Source organism: Pungitius pungitius, chromosome 5 (genome assembly GCF_949316345.1).
Source record: "Pungitius pungitius chromosome 5, fPunPun2.1, whole genome shotgun sequence".
NCBI lineage: Eukaryota > Metazoa > Chordata > Actinopteri > Perciformes > Gasterosteidae > Pungitius > Pungitius pungitius.
Window position 1 is genome coordinate 6,267,144 of NC_084904.1, and position 25,810 is coordinate 6,292,953.

Below are 25,810 nucleotides of genomic sequence, written 5' to 3' on the forward strand. Positions count from 1 at the left end.
GCGAAGGCCCCCCCCCCCCTCCCCCCTCTAACAGGTAGCCCACTGCAAAACTATCTGAGCTCATGAATAGCACAACAGTAAGAAAACAAATACCTGCATTTCATTTTAGGATGGACTGTCTCATTAGCACCCTACCAAGAAAAAAATAGTTCTGGGCAAAATAAACAAATGCATGTATGTGTTTTGGCGTGATGTTTAAAGATATTGAACACAGCGTGGTGTAAAAACATTGTCCCCTTTAAACCCCCGTCCTAATGGTTGAGCTTTAATTAAAGCACAACACGCCCCGCGAGACGCTTGTGAAGGTCCGACTGACGGGCTGTAATAAATCAAAGGGTCACCTCGGCAGCTCGCCGACTAATGGCGTGCCGCGGTAATTGTGGCTGGAGCAGGCGGGGTCACTGACCGGCTGACAGCAGCGGAGGGCCTCATTTGGCATGCACAGCTGTCGTACTGAATTAGGTGGGAAAGGGCGCACCCATTTCCCCCTTTCAAACTTTTCAGCAGACGATGCGTGGGGAACGATTCGTGGTCCCCCACCCCCCCCCCCCCCCCCCCCCCCGGCCGCTCGGCTCCCCCCACGCGGAGCCGTAATGGCTCAGAAGCACACGGGTCGGTACGGTCTCCTCCTCAGCAGATGCACTGTTGAGTTGACCACTCAGGAGGCGCCGTGTTGTGTTCGCAGGGTCTGTCCGAAGAATGCCAGTATCTGTTCCAACCCCAGCTCATCGTCCAGAGGCTGATTGGGATTTCTGTGCTTTATCCTGGATACTTTGTCAACCAGATGATCCCCATCCATAATAGATCTGCACTCTATAAGTGAGTATTCCAGACTGAAATGCCTTTTTTGAAATGTAGTCCCTAGTTTGTGGACTCTCAGGGAAAAACAAACTTATTTTTGGCCTTTTTTTTAGATGATCTTGCATTTTTCATTTGAACAAGATGTGTGTGCGTATGGTCTGAGGATTTGAGACAAGGAATTCTCCTTTGTTGACTCTCAGCTGCTCGTAATCTTCTTACGGTGCTAACAGGAAGGCCAATCAGCACTATTTAAAGAGTATCAAAATGTGTTCTGTGAATATTTCATAGACAGCATATTTAGATAGTAAGCCCGTAATTGTGTTCATTTTAAGTCCTTGATTTACTTACTTTTATTAAAGCACCAGTCTTTGCAGAGTATCAGTATTTTTATTATGGAGACTGGCAAAAGGCGAAATGAACTCAAATTGAACTACTGATTTTATCAAGTTTTTCTAAAGTTCCTGCAGAGCTATGGGTTTATGTGCTTAAAAAAGAAGCAAACTATGTGTCACACTATAATAAATCAAATTAAAACTGCATGGGCAAAGACACGCTGCCCTCTTCTAAGAATAACTGTTGGAGCCATCTTTCAGACCATCAGCTCTTTATTCTAGCCAACATGAACACAGAAACAGTGCTGTTCTACATTTAGCTATTACAATGTATGGCCAAGTTCGATGTTATTCCACCCTAAAATCCATCTCCCTGTGTGCTCGCAGGGTGTTCATCCCCAATTATACATCCAAGTTGAAGGTGCAGCTGCTAAACTGCAGCACCAGGAACAAGAGTGGCGACATTTGTCCCGTGGTGCTGAAGATGAGAGCGCGGGCGCCGCCGGTGCACAACTCCAGTGCCCTGGACTGCAGGGAGGTGAAGCCCTGTGAACTAGACACGCTGGTCCCTGCCTGGGAACAATGGTACTACATCCTGGTGGAGAGATACCCGAGCAACTGCGACGTCTACTTCCGCATCGGGGTCCAGAGCACAGGTGACTGGCTTTCACGCACAAAGTGGGATTGAGTCCTTGCATTCTATTTTGGGTTTGCGATATGCATTTTCTTTATTAGAAAAAACAAATGTTCTAAAATAAAAAGCCACAGAGAAAAGGTTAACATCCTCCTCACCACTTGACCTTTGCCCTTTTCCCTTTAACCACAACACTGATGAAAACATTTTGAATGACAATTTACATGTGTCTGTAAACTGCAGTTATAGTGATAATATGCTGCATAGGATAAAAAAAAAACATGGTTTAATTCACCTCATTGTTTTCGTTTACAATTCGTTATGCGGCTGCATTTTAAGAAACACTCTTATCTAAGCTTTTGGCGAGTTAGTTCTCTCCATCCTGCGTCGCTCATCATTTTTCTTCCTGCCACCTCTGATGTTCAATTCATCACAAATCTATTATGCTGAGGTGTTGCTATTTGTTTTTATAAACCTGAAATAGGCCAAATGTAAGCTTAAAGTCGATCGTAACTAACATCTAAAACTATTCAATTCTCAAGTGCAGTTTTGAGTCAGTCCTTGAATTAGAACGAATGTCTTTGAAACCGTGTTTGAGGTCGCAGATACACACACATTTCCTGCATGCTGTTCGGGGGGGTTGTGGTTTTAACTTCATGCTCACTCCACAGGGATGCTCACACAGTCCTCTCCCTGTGTAGCGATTGCACCCCCAGCCCCACCTCCCTCCGTCAGACTGTACCATGCACTTTGTCGCCATGGCAACACAGACACTAATTATTCACACTCTGTCCCAGCCTCCCCCACCCCCCCACCCCCTGCCCCCCTCCACCCTGCCTGCCAGGGAGATCTTACTTGACCTTTTGCAGAATTTGAATTGAAAAGGAACCTCATGTTGGAGGGGGGGGGGGGGGGGGGTATGACAGACCATCTGGACCACTCACCTTCTCATGCTCTGTCCCTCTTATCGGTTATTGTCATTTACAAATGGGCCCTCATGCGACATTCTGTCCCATTCCCCGGCGTGGTGGCCCCTGCGACTGCTCTGCACTTCAGGATTGATTACTGTCGTTCAGGGACTATTGTCGCTGTCCGTAGGTCGGCTTGGGAATCAAAGACAATGTTACCCTCAATGGGAAAGGGAAAAGGAGGCCAGTTCTTTGGATTATGAATTTCAGGAATGTTTACACAGCCCCTCCGCTCCCACCCACCCATATGCACCCGCATACATAAACGTCTATTGTACGCTGGGGTCTTAGCTGATTTTACACAGATCGGTTCGTGTCTCTGCCAGCGTTCCAAATGCATTGAGTCCGTGATATTTGGCATTTCATCTTTTAGTTTTTTAGTGCTTCGGCTGCCTGAGCGGACATCACAATCCCTTTTCAGATACAGAAGACTTTGAAATCCTCTCCCCCAGGGGATCGGCGGTGCTTCGCCAGTAGCTATCAATGACCATTTTCTGTGTTGAGATAGAGCGTACTGTTTGCAATTCCTTCAAATCTTTATCAGATTAAAAAGCAGCATACGCCGCCAAAGAGCCTCACTGTTTACTTTGTGGAAGCCAGCCAAAGGGGATCATTTCAAACATTTGCCAAAGCCCCAGTTGGCCAATTAGCACGCATAATGTCGCAAGTAGAATAACTGACTTGGTTATTGCCTGTTTGTTTGAGACATGGAGGGATTGGGTGTTTGACTTCTTGAACAGGATTCTTTTATGACACAAGGTGTATCTTCAAAAGCAGCAAAACATCCATCACACAGGAACCAGGTCGATTGATTTCTTTGCGAATTTGATGTCTTCCCTCCTTTGGCTAGATTGCTCCAAGTCCAATTTGTCCAAGGACCAATCGCAGGCCGGCTCCTCCATGAACATGCCTCAGTCCTTTGGGACGGCGATGGGCTTCTCCCTGTCTGAGACGCTGTCGGTGGCCTCCCTGCCCGGCCCGTCACACAACGCCAGTCTCCTGCGCACATCGGAGGAAGAAATCGTTTACCTGGCCCCCGCGCCCGACGCCACCAAGTGCTGGCCCATCCGGCCGACTCTGCGCAACGAGCTGGACACCTTCTCCGTGCACTTCTACGTCTTCTTCGGTCCAAACATATCCATCCCGCCGGACAGGGCGGCCGTGTTCGCCATCAACCTGATGCCAGTTCTGGACAGTGGGGGGGTCCTCAACATGGAGCTCAAACTCAACATGGTGAGTCGCTCATAATCCACTTGTGTTGTTTAAAGGAAATAATAGTTTAAATCAAATCAAAAAAAATAAAATAACACAAGAGAAGTGTCTCTCCATCTCCCCTTGTTGCAAAAAGACATCCAATTGTTTAGAATTCTTATGATTTATTTCCTCGGTAAACATGAGTTCATGGTCTCAATATCTAGTTTCAAGTCTTCTTTAATACAGCATGATATTCATTTAGTAAATTACAGTCCATTTAGAGGCAAATAGGGGCGGGGGCTTCCCTTGGATTGATAGGTCACTACCTGAGTGTTTTCCTGTCTGGGAATGTTTTTAGAATTGGTGAATTATCCCTCTGTGTTATCAATTTATTTCAGTTAATTGTAACGTCTTTGGTTAACTGAAAAAGTATAATTCTGTTGGAATTAGCTGGACCCTGTCGAGTTACTTCTGGTTGCAAAAAAGCAAGATGGCGACGCCCTAAAACCACGATGCCGACAATCAAAGCTTGAAAACAGTGGTTCACCATCCAATGGGTGTAACTGTGACTGTGCACACCTTTTACATAGTCTGTGTATTTCTTTTTGTTCACTTGTCAATCCCCATACAATCATTCTTCTACCAGCCGACACTTCAAATAGGTACAATTCTAGCCTCATTAAAGTCCTGTTACATCTGTCAAAATAAAATGGTTACCAGAAGGAGACATTTTGGTTCAAGACATTGCAAAGGCTGTTTGTGGCCATCCTGCTGCCTGCAAAGGATCTGATAGTAATCAGCGTAACTAGGCAACCTGTCTGGCTGGGTACTAAATATGGATGTTTGTACAGTACAGTACATTTTGTGACATATGTTTCTGATTGAGAGCAAACAAATGGAAAATATCGCCAAGCAGGATTTGATGTTTCTTTTTTGAGCGGCCCTGTAGACGGTCATGGAATCAGGGGTACACCTGAGGAGGTCTGCCTTCAGCCACAAACCGGAGAGCCACCGGCTGGCACACTTTTCAACCGCTGGAGCGACTCGAGGATGAAGCATAAAACCCTGAGGAATCTCATTGTTCAGTTCAAAGGAATATCCTGACATTTTGGGAAATAGGCTTTTCCTTTTGCTGTCTTCATGTGAGTTGGATTGATATCAGTTTCATCTGTCTGCATTCAGAAAGATATTGGTTGAGGATATTTTTAGCCCTCAGCGCCTGTATCCTGGCACAAGGAGCGGAGGCAGGACGGAAAATAAGCTCCGCTAACTACTTGAGAGCAAACAAAACAACCTCAAGGCGAGGTTCAGAGGCTGTTCTGCATCGCATGACTTCCTTAGCTGATGGAGAGGCCCACTTGTCACTGATGGTGTCAATTTTTGCTTAAAGGTTAAAAATGAAAGTTGATTGGAATATGGATACGGAAGCAGAAGTTTGATCCAATCAAAAGCTCAGAAACAGCTAGTGAGGTGTTGCCAGTAAATGTATATTTTTAAGATGGGAAAATACTTCCACTGCAGTGAAGCCAAGGATTCCTCTATTAATAAAAAGAAGTATCAATATACAGCTTGTAAACTAAAATTGGAAAAAAACAAACATGGATTGCACAATTAGTCAAGACAGAAAATCCATCACACAATTTTGAAATCATTTTAAAGGAATGGTGTGTAGCCTTTAGGGGGAGTTATTGGCAGAATAAAAATATAATAATAATAATTATTTTTTCTGAAGGGTACAATAACCTTTTCTACTGTCCCTCCAGTACGCCGCCATGTTTCTATAGTAACCCAGAATTGGAACCCCCCCTTGCTCTATAGATGATATATATTCAGTTGGATTCATTCTGCGGCCTCGCAGATGTCACAGATGGATGTTATAAAGTTCACTTGTTGAGTTGTTATCATGCAGCCTCTGTGCCTTCTCTCCTTGCTGGTAGGATTTGTGATAAGCTAGACTAAACACATCTTTCATCTCCACCAAACACCCGGAGATGAAACTGATAATCGATCCACTCATCTAACCCCCGGTGAGAAAGCCAGCAGCCTCATTTCCTGAAATGTCAAGGGAGATCAAAGAGTAGAGAGTTAAAGGAAATGAAAAATAATTGACTGTAATGAATCTGATGGCGTATTGATTGCTTCCTTAGTGGGTGTGTCTACTGTCACCTCACAGGGAGATCGTTGAGGGTTTAAATTGCCCGTTCCCTTACTGTTATGTGTGCTTGATTGGAAAGTCATCATGGGTGTTAGTAACTGTTTCCTGGTGGTTTACCCCCCCCCCCCCCCCATGCGTCCCTCCATAGATGGATATCACTCAGCGTGCTGCACTGAGGTCTCGCTGCTTTTGCTGCACGGTCACAAGACGTATTGCGTGTATACGAGAGAGTATCGTATTTTATTCCATGGACGGATCCACACCCCCCCCCCCCTACCCCCCCTCCCCCCCAGCGACGATCTGTCACTCGCTTGTCACGTGCGTGGAATCCAGTGAACCGCTGCCAGTGTGGTACTCTGGCAGATTTGCAGGGCTTTAGGAGACAATAGCTGGTGCTGCTTGTCTGCCTTGCATCACTTTTTGGGAAAGAGTGAGGAAGAGGAAGGCATGTGGCCTTTTATTTGCAAAGCTACCTTCGAAGGGCGGTTGATCAGTTTAATCGCTTTGGGTGCATCTTTCTTCACGTGGGGGTGGTAGAGCTAGAGAAATCGGAAGCACTGCAATGAGCGTTAGTCTGAAACTTGAACAAAACGGCATGATACATACAATAAATATGCTCAAAAAGATATCATACCAGCAATAAATGAGTGTATTTATTCTGTATTTGTTTATTTATGCATTTATCGAATAATATATTTTAATTTACATCCATTGGCGAATACGAGCCAGGAGACGCCATGACATAGTTGTGTGACACCATTTCTCATGGGAGACGTGGAAATAAAAAATAAAATTATGAATAAGTGTAAAAAGGAATTCATTTAATATATAATGTCCATTCATCTATTTATCTTCTTTTTAGCAAAATTGTATTTTTATCATTTTATCCTCACCTCTTTGTCAAAACAAAATTAACATGATTTTGTTTAACATTTTGAAAATAAAGAAAAATATACATTTTTCATCCTAACTGCATCAATATGTTCAGAAGATCCTGATAAAGCCTAATCGTAAGGTCCAATTGTTGTATTTTAGTGAGCAAAAATGAAAAGCCATCATAGAGTTTGATTTAATTACTTTGGGCACTGGGTTGTGCAGCATACAGTGCACATGCCAGCTTCTCTCTGGTCTTGCATTCTGGCACATGCCACCAGCCTTCCTCCTGGGACATTTAGCAAAGCAGAAATCACACGAGTAAACAACACAGAGGAGCCGGCATTCTTCAGAACTTTGTTTTCTTCCTGCAGCTAGTTTGGAGTGTTGAAGTTTGAAATGTGTCCCGTTGTTGTTATTATTTTGATGGGGTGTGCACACTGAAGTCGGTTGGTGACCTTGAGGACAGCCTTCCTTGAATTGAATTAGGCCTCTGCCACTCACGCTCCACAATCAGCTGCATGATGAAGCGGGCGCATAAATCCTAACATCAGACGTGGCGCTCAAAGCAATGTTAGCGAGTGCTTTACAGGTACCAGAAATAAAGAAAAACAACCCAAACTAAATGAACATTCCAATTCCGGGCATGATGGCACACGGAGAAGAAAAAAGACAACAGCCATAAACACAAGCACAACAGGAACATAATTATCAGCAATGCCCCGACCACAGAAGAGTGATTGAAATCCTTTTCCAATCACTGCAGAGAGATGCAGGCTGCCGGGGTCAGCATCCAGCCTGTGGGGAGATAATATATGAGAGCCCCCCCCCCCCCCCCCCCCCCCCCCCAAGTTATCAGTATAATCGCTTCATTATTATTAAGGAGAGTAAAAAAAAAAGGATTTTCTTGAGGGGTTCAGACCATAGATTTGAGAATAATCAAACGTATCACAGGATGATCTTGACAGTATCTTCTGTTCTCAATTTTGTATCCATAACATAACACTGGGGCATCATTTGAAACCAAAATGGACGAAGGCTACTTATCATTTAGCATTGTATTAAACACCTCTTCTGGGGACATGAACTCTTTTCAGCCGAGAGCTTTGTGTGCGTCGGGTCGCTGTGACACGCAACGTGTGCTGAAGTAAGCTGGCCTACTGTCTTCTGGTTACACTACATCAATGTGGCCTCATCGTCCAACCTGGAGGGCATTTGTTTTTCTTCTGTGTGAGCCGGAACATTGTTTTGCACATAACACAATAAGACCACAAAGAAAGTAACTTTTTTTTAAGAGAAATATTTAGGAGACATATGCTTGCCTCTGGAGGGGAAAAAAAGCTTTGGTCGACACTGGCCCTTAAGAGTCAGTAGTCTGATCTCAATTAAGAACCAGATAATAACGATCTAGTCTATTAAGCTCATGGTGAAGGGAAAGGAAAGTCATCGGGTGATCACGATGATACCCGGTCAAATTGTTGAGATACAAACCAGAATAAACTTTCCCTGGAGTTGAAAGGAAAGTCAGAGGAATCGGCAAATTCAGTACAAGCTATCCATCGCAATCAACTGGACAACGTTGGATGGATAATTGTGCTGGATCACAAGTAGCATCGGACAATTTCAATGGTATTAAAGAAAATAGCAGTTGTTGTTGATAGTTTTGGGGACACAATGGAAACGTACTACTTCTTTTGGGTCACCAGGGTTATTTTCCGATTTGACCGGCCATGCCGTTGGCATGACTACCAAAAAATGTCCTTTTGTACCGAGGCACTTTATCAAACAGTCACCTCATAGAAGGAGTGTGACTTTGTGGGAGGGAGGACTGGAGGGGGAGGGTCGGGGAGGGGGTGGGGGGGTCCTGTTTCCTCCAGAGCCCCTGGGCGTCTTCTCTGTCCAGCTGGTAATCCGTCCACGAGTGGGTCTCCGCTCAGTCCTCCATGTGCACACCGTTGGGTAGAGTCGGGACTTGAAGTGCCGTTGGCCGTGATTGAGGCGTACTACCAGGAGAGTAGAGGCCAGATGGCGAGTCTAGGAAGCCTGGAATCTCAGTACCTGGCAAAGTGCTTGTTGAGTCACTGCATTAATCAACAACTTTACCAGCCTCCTGCGTGTACATTATACTCATTTTGTGCTACAGGGAGGTGGTGATAGAGATTTTATTTATTCAGGAAATAATTGCCTAAAGCTATCCACCAAGCGCATTTCCCTCTGGACACAAAGCAAATGAATACAGTGTGCCAGTCTTGTTTTGTTTTTTGTAACTGAAAAATACACAGTGTATTTGGAATTGAATTTTGAATTCACAGTAGATCTAAAACAGTTTTTCCCAAACACAGAGGCACTGTGAAGGAATTAGAGGTCATTCAGAAACTTACCAAAGCCTAAAACGCGAAGCCTCAGGTGACAAACACACTTTATTAACACACGCTCTAATTTACCGCTGCTGTTTGTACTTGTTTCTCCCGTTGTTACCCGCTCACCTAATTTCCCCTTCTCTGCGGAGTGGGACACTTTGTATGAGTGAACGCAGCTCTGGAAGCTTGAACAATTCTCCTGGGGGTTGTTTCTCCTCAAGGCCTGAACACGTTAATATATAATGAATGCTTTAAGGAGACAAACAAGCGGCCTCTTCATTTAGGTGCCCCCGGGCAGACAGAGGGGGAGCACTTTCGCTGGATGTGTTATTTAAAAAGTTTGCCGTCTCACAGCTGAGACGAGACCCGAGGAAGCCGTGAAACGGCGTTGGCTTACCGATGGATGGATGGATGGAAGGATGGATGGATGACGTGTGCTTGTGCTTCCTCCCTGCAGTCCGCGCTGAAAGGAGCTAACGTCACGGTGTTTGGCTGCCTGAACCCCGGGATGCCGCTCTTCTTGAGGGACAACTCCTCCCTCAACTGTGAATCAGGTACGTCGGATCAGACCAAAGGGTTTAGCACTTCTTTGTTTTCTAAGAATGTTACTTGAGATTAGAGGTTGTCCCACTGTGAGATGGATGTCTAGAACTAGAACTGTAACACGCCACCTTTAAAGACATTGTAAATGTGAAGAATGAAAATAAGTTGTTTTTATACTTTATAGCGGATGGAAAATATGTTCGGTGATCTTTTTGACCAATTCCCCCTCTTGTTTGACACAAATATATCTTTGCATTCCTGATCACACACATGAGGTACTGTGCAGGAACACACACACTGAGGTACACTGGGGGATTGACGGAGCCTGTTGCATGCGTTTGGCACTCGGGTTGTGCAATGTATCCGTGTGGTTGTGGGCATCAATATAGTTCTTGTCGTCCCTATCGTGCTCGGTGTGGACGGCCAACCAAGGCCCACCCAGGTCCTCACCTTTTAGCAGACAAAAAATACTTCACCTGCAGCTCTACACCCACAACTTTGACTGTTCCTACACAACTTTTCTCCTCGGGTTTTTCCAAACTGTCATCTTTCAGTGTAATAAATTGAACTTGCACTAATTTCTTTCAGGACTTCCACCTCAAGCTCAAAATTTACACAAACACATGACTGAAATTTGAACTCATTTCAATTTACCTCACACTAGAATTTCCAAACCCAAATGCACCATTCCTTTATCTTCAAGTATTTTCATTTTAAAAGCAAATTCATACTATTCCAGTATTTTCAAATGAAATATCCGGAAGCGACTACAATTTCAACAGACTCTGTAATCTTGTGCTTGATGCTGTTTTGAACTGTGATTGTTTTCTCCTCTTGCAGAATCGGTGGTGGGCTTTTCCCTCACCGTGAACGCCTCCACTAATGTCACCAAATTGAGGATTCCCTACCCGCAAACAGGCACCTGGTACCTCAGTCTGCGCTCTCAATGTGGCACTGAACACGGGTAAAACAGGCAATGCTTCTCCTGTGTTCCTCTTAAACTAGAGCCACCTGCTGGACTGCTGGACCAGGCACTTATGAGTACATTTCCTGTTAGAATAGAAAGAGCGGTGTTGTTGTTTGCACTGGAGATGAAAAGTCAGAAAGTCTATTATCTAGAAGCTAAAATGCATAGAAACCATTTGAGTGACTGCTATTCATACTTTTTGTCATCATCGTTTTTTCAGCCTGGTCCCGGTGCCCCGAAGGAACCGCTGAGACAATATTTGCTGTCAATCACAGGAAGACAATTGGCAAAATAGGCCATTCTGTTTTTCTTTAAAAACATCTTTACATAACAATCACTAGTTTATTTACCAAGATGAATAATTCAGTGCTCTAATAAAAACACCATACTCCCTGTTTGAACAATGCGGCCTGCCTCACTCACACACATTCTCTCCCATCTGTCAGCCAGCAGATTATTTAGGAATTGGCGTTCAATGTGCCCGTGGTGTGCACCTAGCATGGGACATGGAAGAGGGTTACGTTTTGATGTTTAAAAAGTAGATTCACTCACTGCCACTGGAAAAAAATGTCAATAAATGAAAGCTAGAGGCAAAAAAGTCCTGGAAAATCTGACGTTGGCCTTGAAAAGGACTTGAACCTTTTCCTGAGAGCAGCTCGCTCTCATAGAACAATTAAACCACATCATGGAAGCAGTGTCTCATGGTGGATGTCATTTCTTTACCTATTTACCAGTGACACTGCCGTTAACACTATGGCACATTTTACAGCAGAATAGATACATTACACATACATGTACAAGTCAATATATTCATAGATACATTACATTTATAAAAACAATAGAAAGGAACGGCCAGAGTTGAAGTAGTGGGACTAAATGTGTGATTACACGTTTGTCTCCCTCGTTTCGATCTCTTCAAATCAGGTCTTCAACAGGGGGTCGTGGGAGGGGGATGGAAGGGGTGGGGGGCTTGGTTCAGTTGATTGGTTTTTTCCCAACCAATTTTTTCTTCCACAAATTGAAATGTCTTCAGAATTAGAATTGTATTCATTGCTTTTAAATGCACATCAACATGAATCCAACATATTGTATATAGTTACTCGTAAAAGAACTAATGTACACAGAATCAGAGGCAGTAAATCAATTTAAGCAAACTTCGACTTTGAAATGTAAGCTACTGTTTGTATTCCGGCTATTCAGTATAAACATTAATATGATTTACCAAAATAGGGACAGTCACAGACTCCGTGCCCTTTAAATCAGACAGATTTAATGGGTGATCTCTGTCATATCAGTTAGATCACCACTAAAAATGTCATGGAAAAGCCCCGAAAAATAATTGGACCAATCTATCGTGTCTACAAAAAATAAAAGGAGATTTATAAAGGGCACGACTGTAATTTCGGGAAAATATATTCTGATCTCTTTAGCTCTCACCATTGTTACTGTATAGTTTATTGCAGATGAGTGCAATAAGTACACACCATCTCTCCCTCTCTGAGGATTGTTTAAACTTATTACGAGACATGTCACAAAGGGATGGAGAGGGGTGCAATTTTTCCATTAAGATGTCCAACTTTCATAACAAGTTCTTAACGATGGACGCAGATTGAGCTGTTTTGCCGAACACTTAAAAATGTGAACAGAATGAAATTAAGCAGATTTTTTCACCGGCCATTTGAGACATTGCAATTGAATCTGAGAAACAAACAACAACAGATGGTGCGGGACATGGTCTCTTCCACACAGCAGAGCTTTGTGGAGCTATTTAAATGTGGAAAACTAGCTGTGTGTTAGATTTCGAGGAAATGTACACATTCTAAATGATGTCTTGTTAGAGTAGAAAAGAGGTAAAGTCAATGATAGGTGCTCCACGAGGCTACAATTATGTTGAGTGATATAACTCTGTTATTAAGAAGCGAGCAGCTGTGCCAATTACAAAGTAGGTAAAAATAATGAAAGAAAAACATTAGATAGCTTACAGGTTTATTCTCTCTGACAGATTGTAATCTGCTAGCAATTAGAACAGATAAAACTCAAGCAAAGTTTTGCTTCTCTTGTCATTTATTGTATCAAAGATGAACTTAATGTATGTAAGTCGATTTTCAGCGCAATATTAAGCTGCATAACAGCATCCCCCATCAGTAAAATATCACAACAACAGGAGACATCAACAGATTAGCTATTTCTCATTATAGAGTATGATAAGTCGCAAGTGGTGTGCTTCCTTCTAGCTGTCAGTGCTACCATGGAGTACACACTGTCCCTAACTTTGGCTTTTTTTGTTTAAAAAAAATATGTGTATGAAGGATATATTTAGGATGTCACACCGATTTTGGCAGTAAAATGTCAAATGTCCAAAATAACAACCATTCCCTCTCATATCTACACTCTTAGGGGCAATTTAGAGTCACCAATTAACCTATCCCCCAGAACAGGTTATTGGACTGTGGGAGGAAGCCCCACAGACACAGAAATGCATTCAGTGAAGCTCCAGTTGCGAGCATAGTGCACGACGTATTTTGTTAATGTCAGCTCCACAGGTTTCTCCTTAAAAATGTAATGTTGGGACTTAGCTTAGCTTTAATTGAGATCAATGTTAAGCTATAATAGCAGAACTAAAGTTTCCTTGTCTGTCTGTAAAGCCCAGGCCTACTTTGTGAATGAGTACTCGTGTAATTGCTTCTGGAGATTGCACAAGCTTAATAGAGTAAAGTTGTCTCATTCTGACAACCCTAAAATGCCCTTTTGATCTCTATAACGCTGGAATAATTAAAACAAGGCAGAGCCTACATTCACACTGATTGACTCTGTAAAGCTTTAATGTGGCAGTGAAATTAACTCTGCATACTAACATGCTCACTCTGTCAAGGCTTAGCAAGAATAGAGTTTACCGTGTGTACCATCCTGACTTGGTCTATTACCAACATTTGCTAGTACACATGCATTTGAATTCGTATAGTGAGGTATCATTAGGCCAGTATTTTGAGCTGATAAAGGTGCTAGATTAAACTGCAAAAAGATCATCAAAGTTGTTCCAGTGGATCCTGAGAGGTTCCTGCATGGACAAAAGCATAAATATGGACCTCATGGTGACACCAGTTGGAGAAAGTCAATAGGTTTAATCTTATATATGAGAGTATGTCGAACATTTCATGGCAATCCTTCCAATGCATCTGAAGATTTTCTGTCTGGACGACAGTGTTTGGCAAGGCAATTTGATTTGTATGGCACATTTCAACAACGAGGCATTTCAAAGTGCTTCACATAAATCCTCCAAAACACCAAAACATAAAGGAAGGAGATTTAAAAACATAAAAGTAAAACCATCTAGTCGAGTGCAGAATATCTCCACAGGAATGCATTGAAAAAGGTTCTCCATGGAGGCTGAGTTCCCCGCTGATGGTCCCCATGGTTACCTCCATATAACCTCTTTGACTGTCTGTACTTCCAGATTCGAGGCGTGCGCCAACGTCACTGCCGAGGTGTACATGCGCGCGTACCTGACTCCTTGCATCAATGACTGTGGGACGTACGGGCAATGCAAGCTCCTGCGCACCAACAACTATCTTTACGCAGCGTGTGAATGCAAAGCAGGTAACGCACAAAACACACAACTCGTCGCAAAGTCAGTGCGTTCTTCTCTTTGCCTCTTTGTTTGTTGATTTGAATTCATGCATTTGAGCTGTGAGCTTAATTCAGATTGGAAGCTCCATCACCACATTGTATTTACATTCTCTAAATATTAGAAGCCATAGCAAAAAGATTTGATAGGTGGAGAAATATTTTTACAAATGTGGTGTGAACTAAACAATGGCTTTAATTATTAATCACTAATTAATAATTAGCACCACAAAAAAGGTGTGACCATAGATTAATTATTTGAAGTGATTCAAAACTGTCAAAATCTTTTTTTTCTTTGCCTGCAAGATAACATACAGCTTTCTGTGAGGAAACTGGGTCATCGCCGATGCGAGGCATTTCTAATTTGTTGGAAAATGCGCCATTGAACGTGAGGAGAAAATGAGAGAAGAGCACGATGGGATGGTTAGAGCTGGCAGTGCAGCGGTTAAGCTGAACGTGCCGACGTCCTCGACGAGTCACACGGCTGCCTGGTATTAATCTCCTCACATAAGCCAACGAAACACGCTCTTAATTACCAGCAGCTTTTCAATAAAAGATGAGCTTATGGAACTAAACAAAGCATGTCCTCTGAGGCCTTTAAAAAAAAAAAAAATCCTGTCTTTGATCTTCCTTTATCAGAGCTGCTCTCTCTTCAGATAAATCCTTTGTCATACCTCATATGTGTGACCGCTTCCTGGCAGGCGCTTTGCATTCAGCACTTGCCCTTAGCCCCGTCTCGCGATGCAACCCCCCCCCCCCCACCGCCCCCATACCGGTTCAACTGCGCCCACGAATATTTAATTTGCGCCGTCTCATCCAATCCACCACTTGATAAGGATCCAATTTGAGTGTGCAAAGCGGGGGCCGTTTTAACATTGGAGCGAGTTCAGACCAGGAAGCTCCTTTATCCATGGGATAAACAACGTCATATATACATCTGCTTTTGACTGTTTTTCAAAGGAATGTCTATTTGAACAGAAAGACCAATGAAGCGTTAATCTACTGAGAGATAAATATTTTACGCCTTTTATGAGGTACTGTTAAATTCTGAAAAAGTTTATTTGGAGTTACAAGTCTGAAACCACTTCAGCTCTATTTTCTTCTGTTTTTTTTTTAAACCTATAAAGCCTGCAAAAAGCTCTTACATCTTTACTTCCTTAGATCATCATGAAGTACAGCACTGACTGTGTGTGTGTGTGTATGTGTGTGTTAGGCTGGGAGGGCTGGGGATGCACAGACAACTCGGAGGCCTACTCCTACAGTTTCCAGCTCCTTTCCACCCTGCTGCTGTGCCTCAGCAACCTGATGTTCGTCCCGCCCGTGGCCATCGCCATCCGGAGCCACTACCTGCTGGAGGCCTCGGTCTACATCTTCACCATGTTCTTCTCCACTGTGAGTGGCGGCCACAAAGAACAGTGGCGCATGGTCTATCCTCTTTTTTGGTTGTTTTTTTGGGGGGGTGATAAATATACAACCATGAAAGACTCGCACAGCACACATCTAAAATATGTGTAATGAGTTGAAAAAAAATTTAGACCAAAACTAGATGTATGACTTTGTCTGCGAGTCGTTGAGATAACGTCAAACTGTAGTGTGCACGTTTAGCTGTTGACAAGTAAGAACTCACCAAATAAGAATAGTGATTTTACTGATGTTTTTTTTTTTCTTGTCACATCCGCGTACTTTCTCCTTTCTCTCCTCCGACAGTTCTACCACGCATGCGACCAGCCGGGCATCGTGGTCTTCTGCATCATGGAGTACGACGTCCTGCAGTTCTGTGACTTCCTCGGCTCGCTCATGTCAGTGTGGGTCACCGTCATCGCGATGGCCCGCCTGAAGTCCATCATCAAACAGGTAGGCAGAGGCAAATGTTACTACTTTGGTTCAGTGGTTGCCCAAAGAGCCATTAGGGTGGGCATGATTGTCCTGGTGTTCCACTTCAAATAAAACGTGTGAGCTTTTTGATATGGGAAGGCAGTGGCATTGATTACTGGTGGCAGTTCATATTACAGAAGCACTCGTCTGGCATATGTTGCGGTCTGGCAGGACAATGACTAAGAGCTCCATGTTGTAGTGGTTTTTAGTGAGATGAACTCTGAGGCCAAACAGGCCATTGCAGACTGAGAAGTAGAGCAGTGGAGGAGAGACGTCAGCGGGTACAGCATATGCCTCAATCTTTCATTAATAAACTGAAGATCGATGTGCTCTGAATCTGCGGTTGTTGACGTGTTGCGGTGGATCGCATATAACACTAACAGGTGCACTTCTCCCCGGGTCACTCCCTGGATGCACAGCAACATCAAGCAGCCGCAGGGAAAGTGTGTGTGTGTGTACATGTCCATAAATGAGACAGAAAGAGGGGCGGAGTAGTGGGTGGAAGGGAAAGTGTACGAACATCTGCTGTCCTCTAGAGTTTTCCTTTTTTGCTGAGTGCTGCAGAACACAGCCACTAATCAAATCGCACATGTCAGGACTGGCAAGTGGAGCTGTGTACGTTTGTGCACCAGATCGAGCCTGTGTGTGTGTGTGTGTATATGTGTGTTTGTGTATATGTGTTTATTTGTCTGTTTGTTGGACCGCAGCAACAGTAGAGGGTGAAAGACTCGAGGGTTGAGATAGGACGTGTGTGTGTATCTGTGTACGTGACTTTTGGTCCTCTAGGTCAAAAAAGTTCTCGTAAATGTGTCTTGCAAGGATTTGTTTACCTATATTTTGTGAAGGGCGTTGTGAAAGATAAAAAATTAGGGGATAATTGTAATTTTATTACAACTTGAATCTCATCTTTGAATGTGGTTGGCCCTCCTTCACTGAGCGGTTCTGATCCTTTTGTTGTCAGCAAAGTTGTGACATGAACACATGGATGAGACACTTCAAATGGAGGAAGAAGTGGGCATATCTGAAATGAGGCGAAGAAAAAACAGTGTACTTGATAAAAGATGAACCAGGGCTGTAAAAATGAGATGAATCTGAAACAAACATTTTTGGTTGGTTTTCTTCCTTCCGGACAATTCTCTGGGAACGTATGTGAACATGCTACACTGGTCTGTTGCCTTTATATAAAGGCTGAAGGAAATATGAATTTATCATCAATCACTTGCCAAAACCACAACTATCAATATCAATAATTCGACGCTGACTCGGTTGCTGACTGCGCGGCTGCGACGGGAGCGCAGGAGAGACCGCTTTGGCTAAATAGCTAGCTCGTTGTTCCTGCAGCGTTGGCTAGTTAGCTAGCTCGTTGTTCCTGCAGCGTTGGCTAGTTAGCAGTGTTGCCAACTTAGCAACTTTGTCACTATATTTAGCGACTATTCAGACCCCTCCAGGGACAAATTTTTCAAAAATCAACAAGCGACAAATCTAGCGACTTTTCCTGACGTTATTGCCGACTTTGGTGACGTGAAAAGAACGTATCGTTCCAAAGCTTCTTCTCAACGAGCAGCGGGTACTGTCGTGAACCTCACCCCCTTCCCAAAGCACTGACAAGTGGTCGAGTACTCGCGCAGCAATCCCTTCCAACTGCAAATGAATCGTGCATGCGCAAATGTAAATGGAAAATGTTCTTTGCCTAATCACTAACCAAAAAATAAAAACAACGTTACTATACCGCCTTTACTCACCAAGCACAGCCTTTGTCAAACACTTACCTCGTTGACGCCGGTGTGTGCGCTTCGGTTTAAGCTAAACATTTAGCTGGCTAGCTTGAAATGTCGCAGTCTAAACTGTACACACAAAAATACAGAAAAGAATGGGAATTGAACGCCGAGTTCAAAGGCTGGTAAAAGCCGTTTATTGGCAATGATACACGGGCATACTGCCTGTATTGTAAGACCGATTTTTATGCTAAAATTGGTGATTTTAAAAAACACATGAAAACTTTAAAACATACTCAAAAGGCAAAGCCTTATAACAGTTCCACCCAGAAAAGCTGCCATTTATGGTAAAAAATGTGACCGCAAACAAGGCTGAGGCTATACTAGCATTGGTAATCGCTGAACACTGTTCCATGCTACCACAATTCCTCTCAGATACAGCGTAAAAGGGTATGCAAATTAGGTGATGACGTCATCTAGCGACTTTTAGGATAACCAATAGCTACTTTCCTTACTGAGGAGTTGGCAACACTGCTAGTTAGCTAGCTAGTTGTTCCTGCAGCGTTGGGTAGTTAGCTAGCTAGTTGTTCCTGCAGCATTGGCTAGTTAGCTAGCTAGTTGTTCCAGCAGCATTGGCTAGTTAGCTAACTAGTTGATCCTGCAGCATTGGATAGTTAGCTAGCTAGTTGTTCCTGCAGCGTTGGCTAGTTAGCTAGCTAGTCCACTGAGCTGCCAACCTGCTCCCTTCCCTCTGAAGAAGTCTCCTAGTAGCCAGCGGCCATTGCTCCTTGGTTTGGCTCAGTTTTTCTCACCAGTCTAACGTTGCTATGAGAGCGTGGTGGAATCAGACTGGAACTCTCCCGCCGCTACATTATTCCAATTTACCAACATCATGCTTCAGCCACAGGCTGGAAAGCACTTTGTTCTGCCCATATAAATGAAGACTTTATTCAGATGAATTTTTGTGACCAGTTTTGCATGAAAGCATTGTGGAATTAGTGAACTAGGTTAAGCTTCCCACCTTCCCCTAATTAGCTCGTTAACACAAGCATGCTTTTATACAGAAAATGACCTCTTAATTTTCACTTTAATAGATTATTTTATTTGCAACGTTTTACTCCATCTCTCTGATCATCAAGTCTGCAGCAGTGCATCAGCCATGGCAGATGAGGCTTAAGCTTAACTATTAACTGCACTTTCTTTCAAACCATGAACACTTGCCGATAGTAGCTTTCTAGAGCCTCGGATCCTACATCGGCTCCGGCCCCTAAAATCAAAGCAGGGTGCTATTTTTGGTGCGTAACTATTAGCTCACTACTCCCAAGTGATCTGGGTTTGTCTTTTCTTTGTTTTGCCTCCAGCTAACACCATGACTTAATCATGAAGTTTGCCGTAAAAGGGTCTATAAAAGTATACATGCATGTTTGGGGGACCCTATGCGATGCAGCGGTGCAGTATGACTGATGACTGCTGCTGTACCGAGTCCTCGGGCTTCACCACTGCTGCTCACCTCCTTGGTCTGTACCAATTAGTGCTGTTCTCCTGCAGCATTGGTCATCCCTTCCCTGCTCAACCCCCCCCCCCCCCTCCCCAATTTCTCATCACGTCCCCTTCCAGACCGAATAACGCAGACCTCAGGCATCCTGGAGAGGCTTAAGTTCTCCCAAAGCATGTGCAGCACAACTTATTGATTATTTTTTTTCACTCGTCCTTTATTTCTTTCATACCCTGTGGCTTTATTTCAAAGTGGGAGGCTGAAAAATACCTGGCTAAACTGGCATTATTTATAGCATGGACCTCTAATGTTAGTGTTTTTGTTCTCTTTGTTATATCGTGGCTCTCACATATTACAAAGTTATAGAGAGGAGGGTAAGTTGGCGTAATATTCTGCAAGCACTTAAATGCTGTATTCCCTCACTGAAACACAAAACTGAAAGCATATTTACAAAATGACAGGCTTTATAGTCACAGATTTGCATGCTATTGCTGAAAGCCAGCTCTTGTAGTGGCGGGCAGGATACAATTTGCATTTCCCTCAGTTTCTGAATAATTTCTGACTTAAATGTACCAAGCCCATTTGTGCCTATAGAAAATGTATAAGTTTAACAATGGATCCCAAATATATTGTTTCATTTTAGAAAGACATGCCAATCTCCTTGAATGCTGCATTGTTCCTTTGTGCCATTTAGTCGAGTTAATAGTACATTTTAGTTGAGGACAATATTCACAGGTGGAATAATACATAGTGTTTGTATGGGATTGAAGCAAAATAAACATACTTTCATGATAATCAAGGTACGTGTCACTCAGCGCAATAATGTGGCTCATTGATGCGCTTTTTAATGGTTTTTGACAATGGAGCTCTATCAAGCAGAGTAATTCAATATACCTCCGTTTGAATACACAGGCAATACTAATTTTGCATCAATTCATTTTTGGTATTGGTCCATTTGATGGGTATGATGGATAAAAAGAAAAATATGGAAAACCTTCAGTCCCAGTTTTCAATTAAATATTAAATATAGTCTTAATTTTAGCTTTCTGGCTCAGTTAATAACGCAAGGTGAGTTTATTATGCAATACAATAGGGTCTTCAACCAAATGATTTAAGTTGCATTATTCTTCGCTGTAATACTGTACCCACCCTCTCCTTTTGTATCATACATTCAGCCTTTCCTTTTTTCACCTCTGTGAATGAATAGCTTTATTAGGAAAAGACAACTTTCACCTCCCCAAAAAAAGTCATTCTACAAAACATTCAACATTCAATAATTACTTAAAGAAGGGTATTTTTTCCTCCAAAAGCAGCAATGTGCTGTTTCCAGACCACAAAATGTCTTCCGTTTTACTGCGGAAGTAAAAAGTGCCAACAGTGTTTTATGGAAGGCTGTTATTGATCGCTGTGTTTTCTGTCAAGGTGCTGTATCTGCTGGGGGCGATGTCTCTGTCCATGGCTCTGCAGCTAGACCGTCATGGTCTGTGGAACCTGCTGGGACCCAGCCTGTTTGCTCTGGGCATCATGGCTGTGGCATGGGTAAGGGTAACTTATTTTTTCTCTGCACAGTAAAGCAGCCTAAAGCTGAAAAGGGTTCGGTCTGTAATAATTTCACTTGCATTTGAAAACAGCAGTTGGTAGAGATATGCGTAATTAGTCGTCATGTTGGTGAAGGGTGATTCAACGGATCATGAAACTTATAGTTTGGATTACATCACTGATCGTTCCACCGGCCGATAACCTCCTCAGTTGCAATCAACAAGGTCCCATCCTTAGTGTACACAGCTTGGATGATTCCCTGTTTCACCCTCCTGAGGTACCAGATGGTCTTCTAGAGACCGATAGTCCCACCAGATATTACAACCCAAAAGGCCTCCTTCTTCAGTGGGGTGGCTCCCCTGACCACCTTGATGCATCTAAGACCTTGAGGCCACAACTCGCCGCTGCTGATTATTGAGTTTGTTATACGATACTAATAATGTTATTATTATAAGTGCAATTGAGTGCAGATTTCCTTATTTTGATTTTCTTTTACCCCGAAAATAGTGCTCTGCAATGGAGAAGGGGAGAGGGGGCGATTGATTTTAATACATGATCTGTGTTTGACGTTAAGAGACGGGCTTGTTCAAACAAGCAGATGAATTGTGTCAGCACTAGCCCTCTATTGTTCCTCATGCTAGTAAGTGTAACAGGATTAAATCCATTGTTTAAGCTCAGACTGGAACATGTGTATGGCAAAAAAGAAACTGTGGCTTTCTGACCAATGAAGCTACTTTATATTAGCATGGAAGGGGCTTTAAAAGTTTTGCAGCTTCTGGGTATTAGTCATGGGTTGTAGTTCCATTATAAGTCAGCTTGTACTTCCACTGACTCTTCTCCGACTCATAATGTGCTCCCTGAACTGAAAAGATAAAAAATAATAGTCTTTCTGTCAAGGTTCCTGGAAAAAAAAGAAAGAAAAAGAACCTTTAACACCAAACCTCTGACATGAGTCTGAAAACAAGGTTTGAGGTTTCCTTGGAGAAAGCTTCGCTTTGAATAAAGTGTGGGAGTTGTAGCTCTCAGAGTTGGGTCTCTGAGCTGAAGGATCCTACGGAAACAGTGGAAGACCAAACACTCCGGGTTTAGCACCAAAGCTAGGAGACAGTAGATTTTACCAAAGTGCAGAACCAACTTCTTCTGAGGTTAACGGCAGCTACCGCTGTATCATTCAAATGTGTGTGTGGGGGGAGGGGGGGGGGGGGGGGGATTCACATGAAGCTGTTGGCTTCCACTTTGACTGGCTTTCCTTTGGCTCTGGCACATTTGTAACTCAATTATAGATAGCTTGTGGAATAGAGTATTTCACGGCCTGGTATACTGTGACAATATCTCCAAAACTGATTTTGTGCGATGCCAAATCGACAAAGACGGAGCCAAATAATCCTTCTATACCGATGAAGTTCACAATAAGTCGCCATAAAAGATCCCTAGATACGTTTGCGCTTCATAGCTCATCCCTCAACAGTGTACGTCTACGTTGATGCGCTCTCACATATTCTACAAGAGGTGCCCGGCGTTCTGAACGTTCGCAGACACAAGCGCAATCGATCAGTCGAGTGAAGGCCACGGGGCGTCTGCCGCTTCGCCGAGGGGTCAGCAGCGTTGGAGAGAAGTTCAATTCTGTCAATGTCAAATACCCGCGGCCCTCCAAACTAAACGAGGTCTTGGGATTAGGACAGCAACAACACATTTCATATTTTTCTCACTTTGCTTCACATAGATTATTATTATTTAACCTAAAATCCAAATCAGCATGATAACTCAATCGGAGCCATTTTACAGACAGAATGCATTTAATTACTTGTGTCTCCCGTGAACAACACACGTTTCCCTCAACAGTGTCGAAGGATCTTTATGGAAATGTTTTTTTGGGGGAAAAAAAATCCAATAAAAGCAATCAGTGCTCATGAAGCGATTTGAATAGAGGGCGAATTCAATAATGAAGCACACTCTCAACGCTGTTTAGAAATAAAATGAATTGTCAGAGTTGCTCTGCAACGAATGAGCACTGGCTCCGTGTTAAACTAGAAGGAATCATCATGTTCACAGAACAGATGACTAAAAACAGCCAATAACTGTGGACCAATTTAAAACCTCTTCCAGATGATTATGATCATTGTGATGGACTTTACGCTGCAGACGGAGGCATGAAAGTACATTTCAGACAATAAAGACCAACAGCGATTGTCAAAGAATCCAGTTTCTCTCTCTCTGTCTCTCTCTCTCTCTCTCTCTTTCCCTAATCAAAGGCAACCCATTTGCCGCTGCCTCACCCAGGTCCCATTGGTCTCCATTTTTGAATGACTGCTCCCTGCGTGATCTCCCACTTCAATATTCCGCTTCGACATGAAATGTGTTCATTAAATTAAGGAAAGAAGAACATTAAAAACATGGTCTTTTGAGATCAACTGGAAAAGAAATTACCTGCAGAATTGAATGGGTCCCTTGGTTTCCAATTAGTTTTCTGGAAAGAAATCGATGTGCAGCTGAATATCTCAGAGTTTGTTCGAAAGAAATGTTCTAATTTGAGACTCATTAGTAAAAAAATAGTGGCATAAGATAGTGTCATAAACAGGAGTTATCTCCCAGATTTCACTACTTCCTCTGCTGTTGAAGGATTTTCCCAATTTCAATTTTGTTATACATTTAAGCACAGTGTCAAACAATTAATAATAATAATAATAAAATAATTTCTTAATTTGTGTTTCTCTGGTTTAGCACTTCACTTAATCTGTTAGTTTTGTTTTCTTCATTTCTGCAGGTTCTTTACACTGTGGTACCCCCACAAACACATTTACACCACCCGCGTCTATACGTCATGGATTATGTCACTGTGCAGTTTTTACTACCAATCACAGCACACATTCATTTTATCTTTATTCCATAAATATCAGTCTCACATAAATGAGGAAGAGAAGTTCATAAGACCTTTACAATCTGTCCCACTGACTATTTTACTCACGTTGCATTTTCTGACCAAGGGTTTCCCACCTACTGTGAGAAGAATCAAAAGGGCAACGTACTGTTGATTTACCATGGCTGATAAGCAATTTTCCTTTATTTTTGACTTTGTTTTGTTTGATCAATGAGACACGCTGTTAATCATCATTTTGGTGTTGCAGGTTCTGGTTGCTTAGCAACGGCAGGGGTAACAGGAAGGCAAGCTCCTGGGACAGCGGCTCAGCTGGGGTTTTCTCACGTTTTGAGATGCTTTATGTAACCACCCCAGCTCCCAATATAGATATCATTGTACTGTTTCAAGTAATCGTTACCTGTGGAACTTTTAAACAGATTTAATACAACAGCATAAATTAATTAGCTTTAAGTCAAATTCCGAAACCAATTTTGATTTTTTTTTTGAAAAAAAACAGTAATATTGACAAACTTTGTTTAATGTGTCCATCAGACGGTGCGCACCATCCGTCGCCGGCGTTGCTACCCGCCCACCTGGAAGCGCTGGGTGTTCTTCCTCTTCCCGGGCACCATGATCGCAACGTCGGCCGTGGCCCTATACGCCTTCGTGGAGACGGAGGAGAACTACTTCTACATCCACAGCATCTGGCACATGCTGATTGCAGGGAGCGTGGGCTTCCTCTTGCCGCCCCGCGCCAAGCCCGACGCCAAGGTGACCCCCATGAAGCGCCGGCGGGGCTGCGGCTATCAGCTGTGCGTCAACGAGCACGAGGAGCTGGGCCTGGTGGACCCCGCCATCATCTCCATCAACAGCATCTGCACCAGCTGATTTGAGCCTTTTACCTTAGAGACACTTCATTGCCTTCTTTTACTTGGGAAATTCACACACGGGAAATTAAGCCAGACAACTTGAAAAAGCAATGTAAATACTTCAATGCAGATGTGACACATTGGATTTTTATTTCTTTTGCGGGGGTTGGGGGGGAGGGGGGGTATTGTCAAGGTAATTGCCGTCGATACAACTGTAATTATTCTTATCTATAGTTAAAGAATCGTGGGTGTAGAGTGGCACACTGTTGTTTGTGAATATGTATTTAAAGTCAAAGCTGAAACACTGCTGCTATCTGACGTTGACTGTAAAACTGCTTCTGTTGGTTATTTATTGATGGTCCTCTGAACAGGACAGTTCTATTACTGTTGGGGGCGGGGCACAGATCAGTGGGAGACGGGGGCGGGAGGGGGAAATTAATCAAGGGCACGGCTTTTCTGAAATTCTTTTCAAATGTATCTTTTGCACTGAGACACAAAAAATGTTATTCTGTACATTTTTATAACACTATGAACTACAGTTGGCATCACAAATGTAAAACCTAGTCGTCATGTGGAATGTTAGACTGTTTTTTGCAATAGCAATGTATCGCTTTTACAAGAATGTGCAGGTTGTTCTCAAAGGAAACAATTCCCAAGTCCAGCTGCCTGTTGTGAGAGATGAAGAGGCCAGGGCAGGATTGTAATCATAGAGACCTCAAAACCAAGACCTCCCTGTTCCTTTTCTGACAGGACCTGTGTGGCACCACGTTCATAAACAATAAATGTTTTTTCTTTCTTGCCTCAGTATCACTTCTCCTTTTGAAGCTTTTCAACAGAGGTGGACCTCCCACAAAGACGTCACATTGCAATCCCTGTCCTAATGAAAGCCAGCGGTACTCAGACAGTGAGATGAGGCGCTGTCAACAGTGTCCTCCCAGGAATAGAAAGAGATAAATAATTCTCTTCCAGAGCAGCAGGCTGAGCGCAGCTTCGCAGCGTGCTGTCGATA

General features: G+C 43.1%; 1 protein-coding gene across 1 annotated transcript in view; it reads left to right on the forward strand.

Annotated features, from left to right (window-relative positions):
- tmem8b (transmembrane protein 8B) overlaps positions 1-25,601 on the forward strand; it is a 33,876-nt gene extending 8,275 nt beyond the window's left edge. Inside the window, exons 4-13 of the mRNA XM_037482886.2 lie at positions 686-819; positions 1,521-1,789; positions 3,586-3,968; positions 9,775-9,871; positions 10,701-10,824; positions 14,282-14,424; positions 15,665-15,843; positions 16,159-16,305; positions 20,959-21,075; positions 24,485-25,601. Coding sequence (XP_037338783.2) covers positions 686-819; positions 1,521-1,789; positions 3,586-3,968; positions 9,775-9,871; positions 10,701-10,824; positions 14,282-14,424; positions 15,665-15,843; positions 16,159-16,305; positions 20,959-21,075; positions 24,485-24,820 — 1,929 coding nt within the window. The 3' untranslated portion in view covers positions 24,821-25,601. The remainder of the gene's footprint in view (positions 1-685; positions 820-1,520; positions 1,790-3,585; positions 3,969-9,774; positions 9,872-10,700; positions 10,825-14,281; positions 14,425-15,664; positions 15,844-16,158; positions 16,306-20,958; positions 21,076-24,484) is intronic.
- The last annotated feature ends 209 nt before the right edge of the window (positions 25,602-25,810 follow it).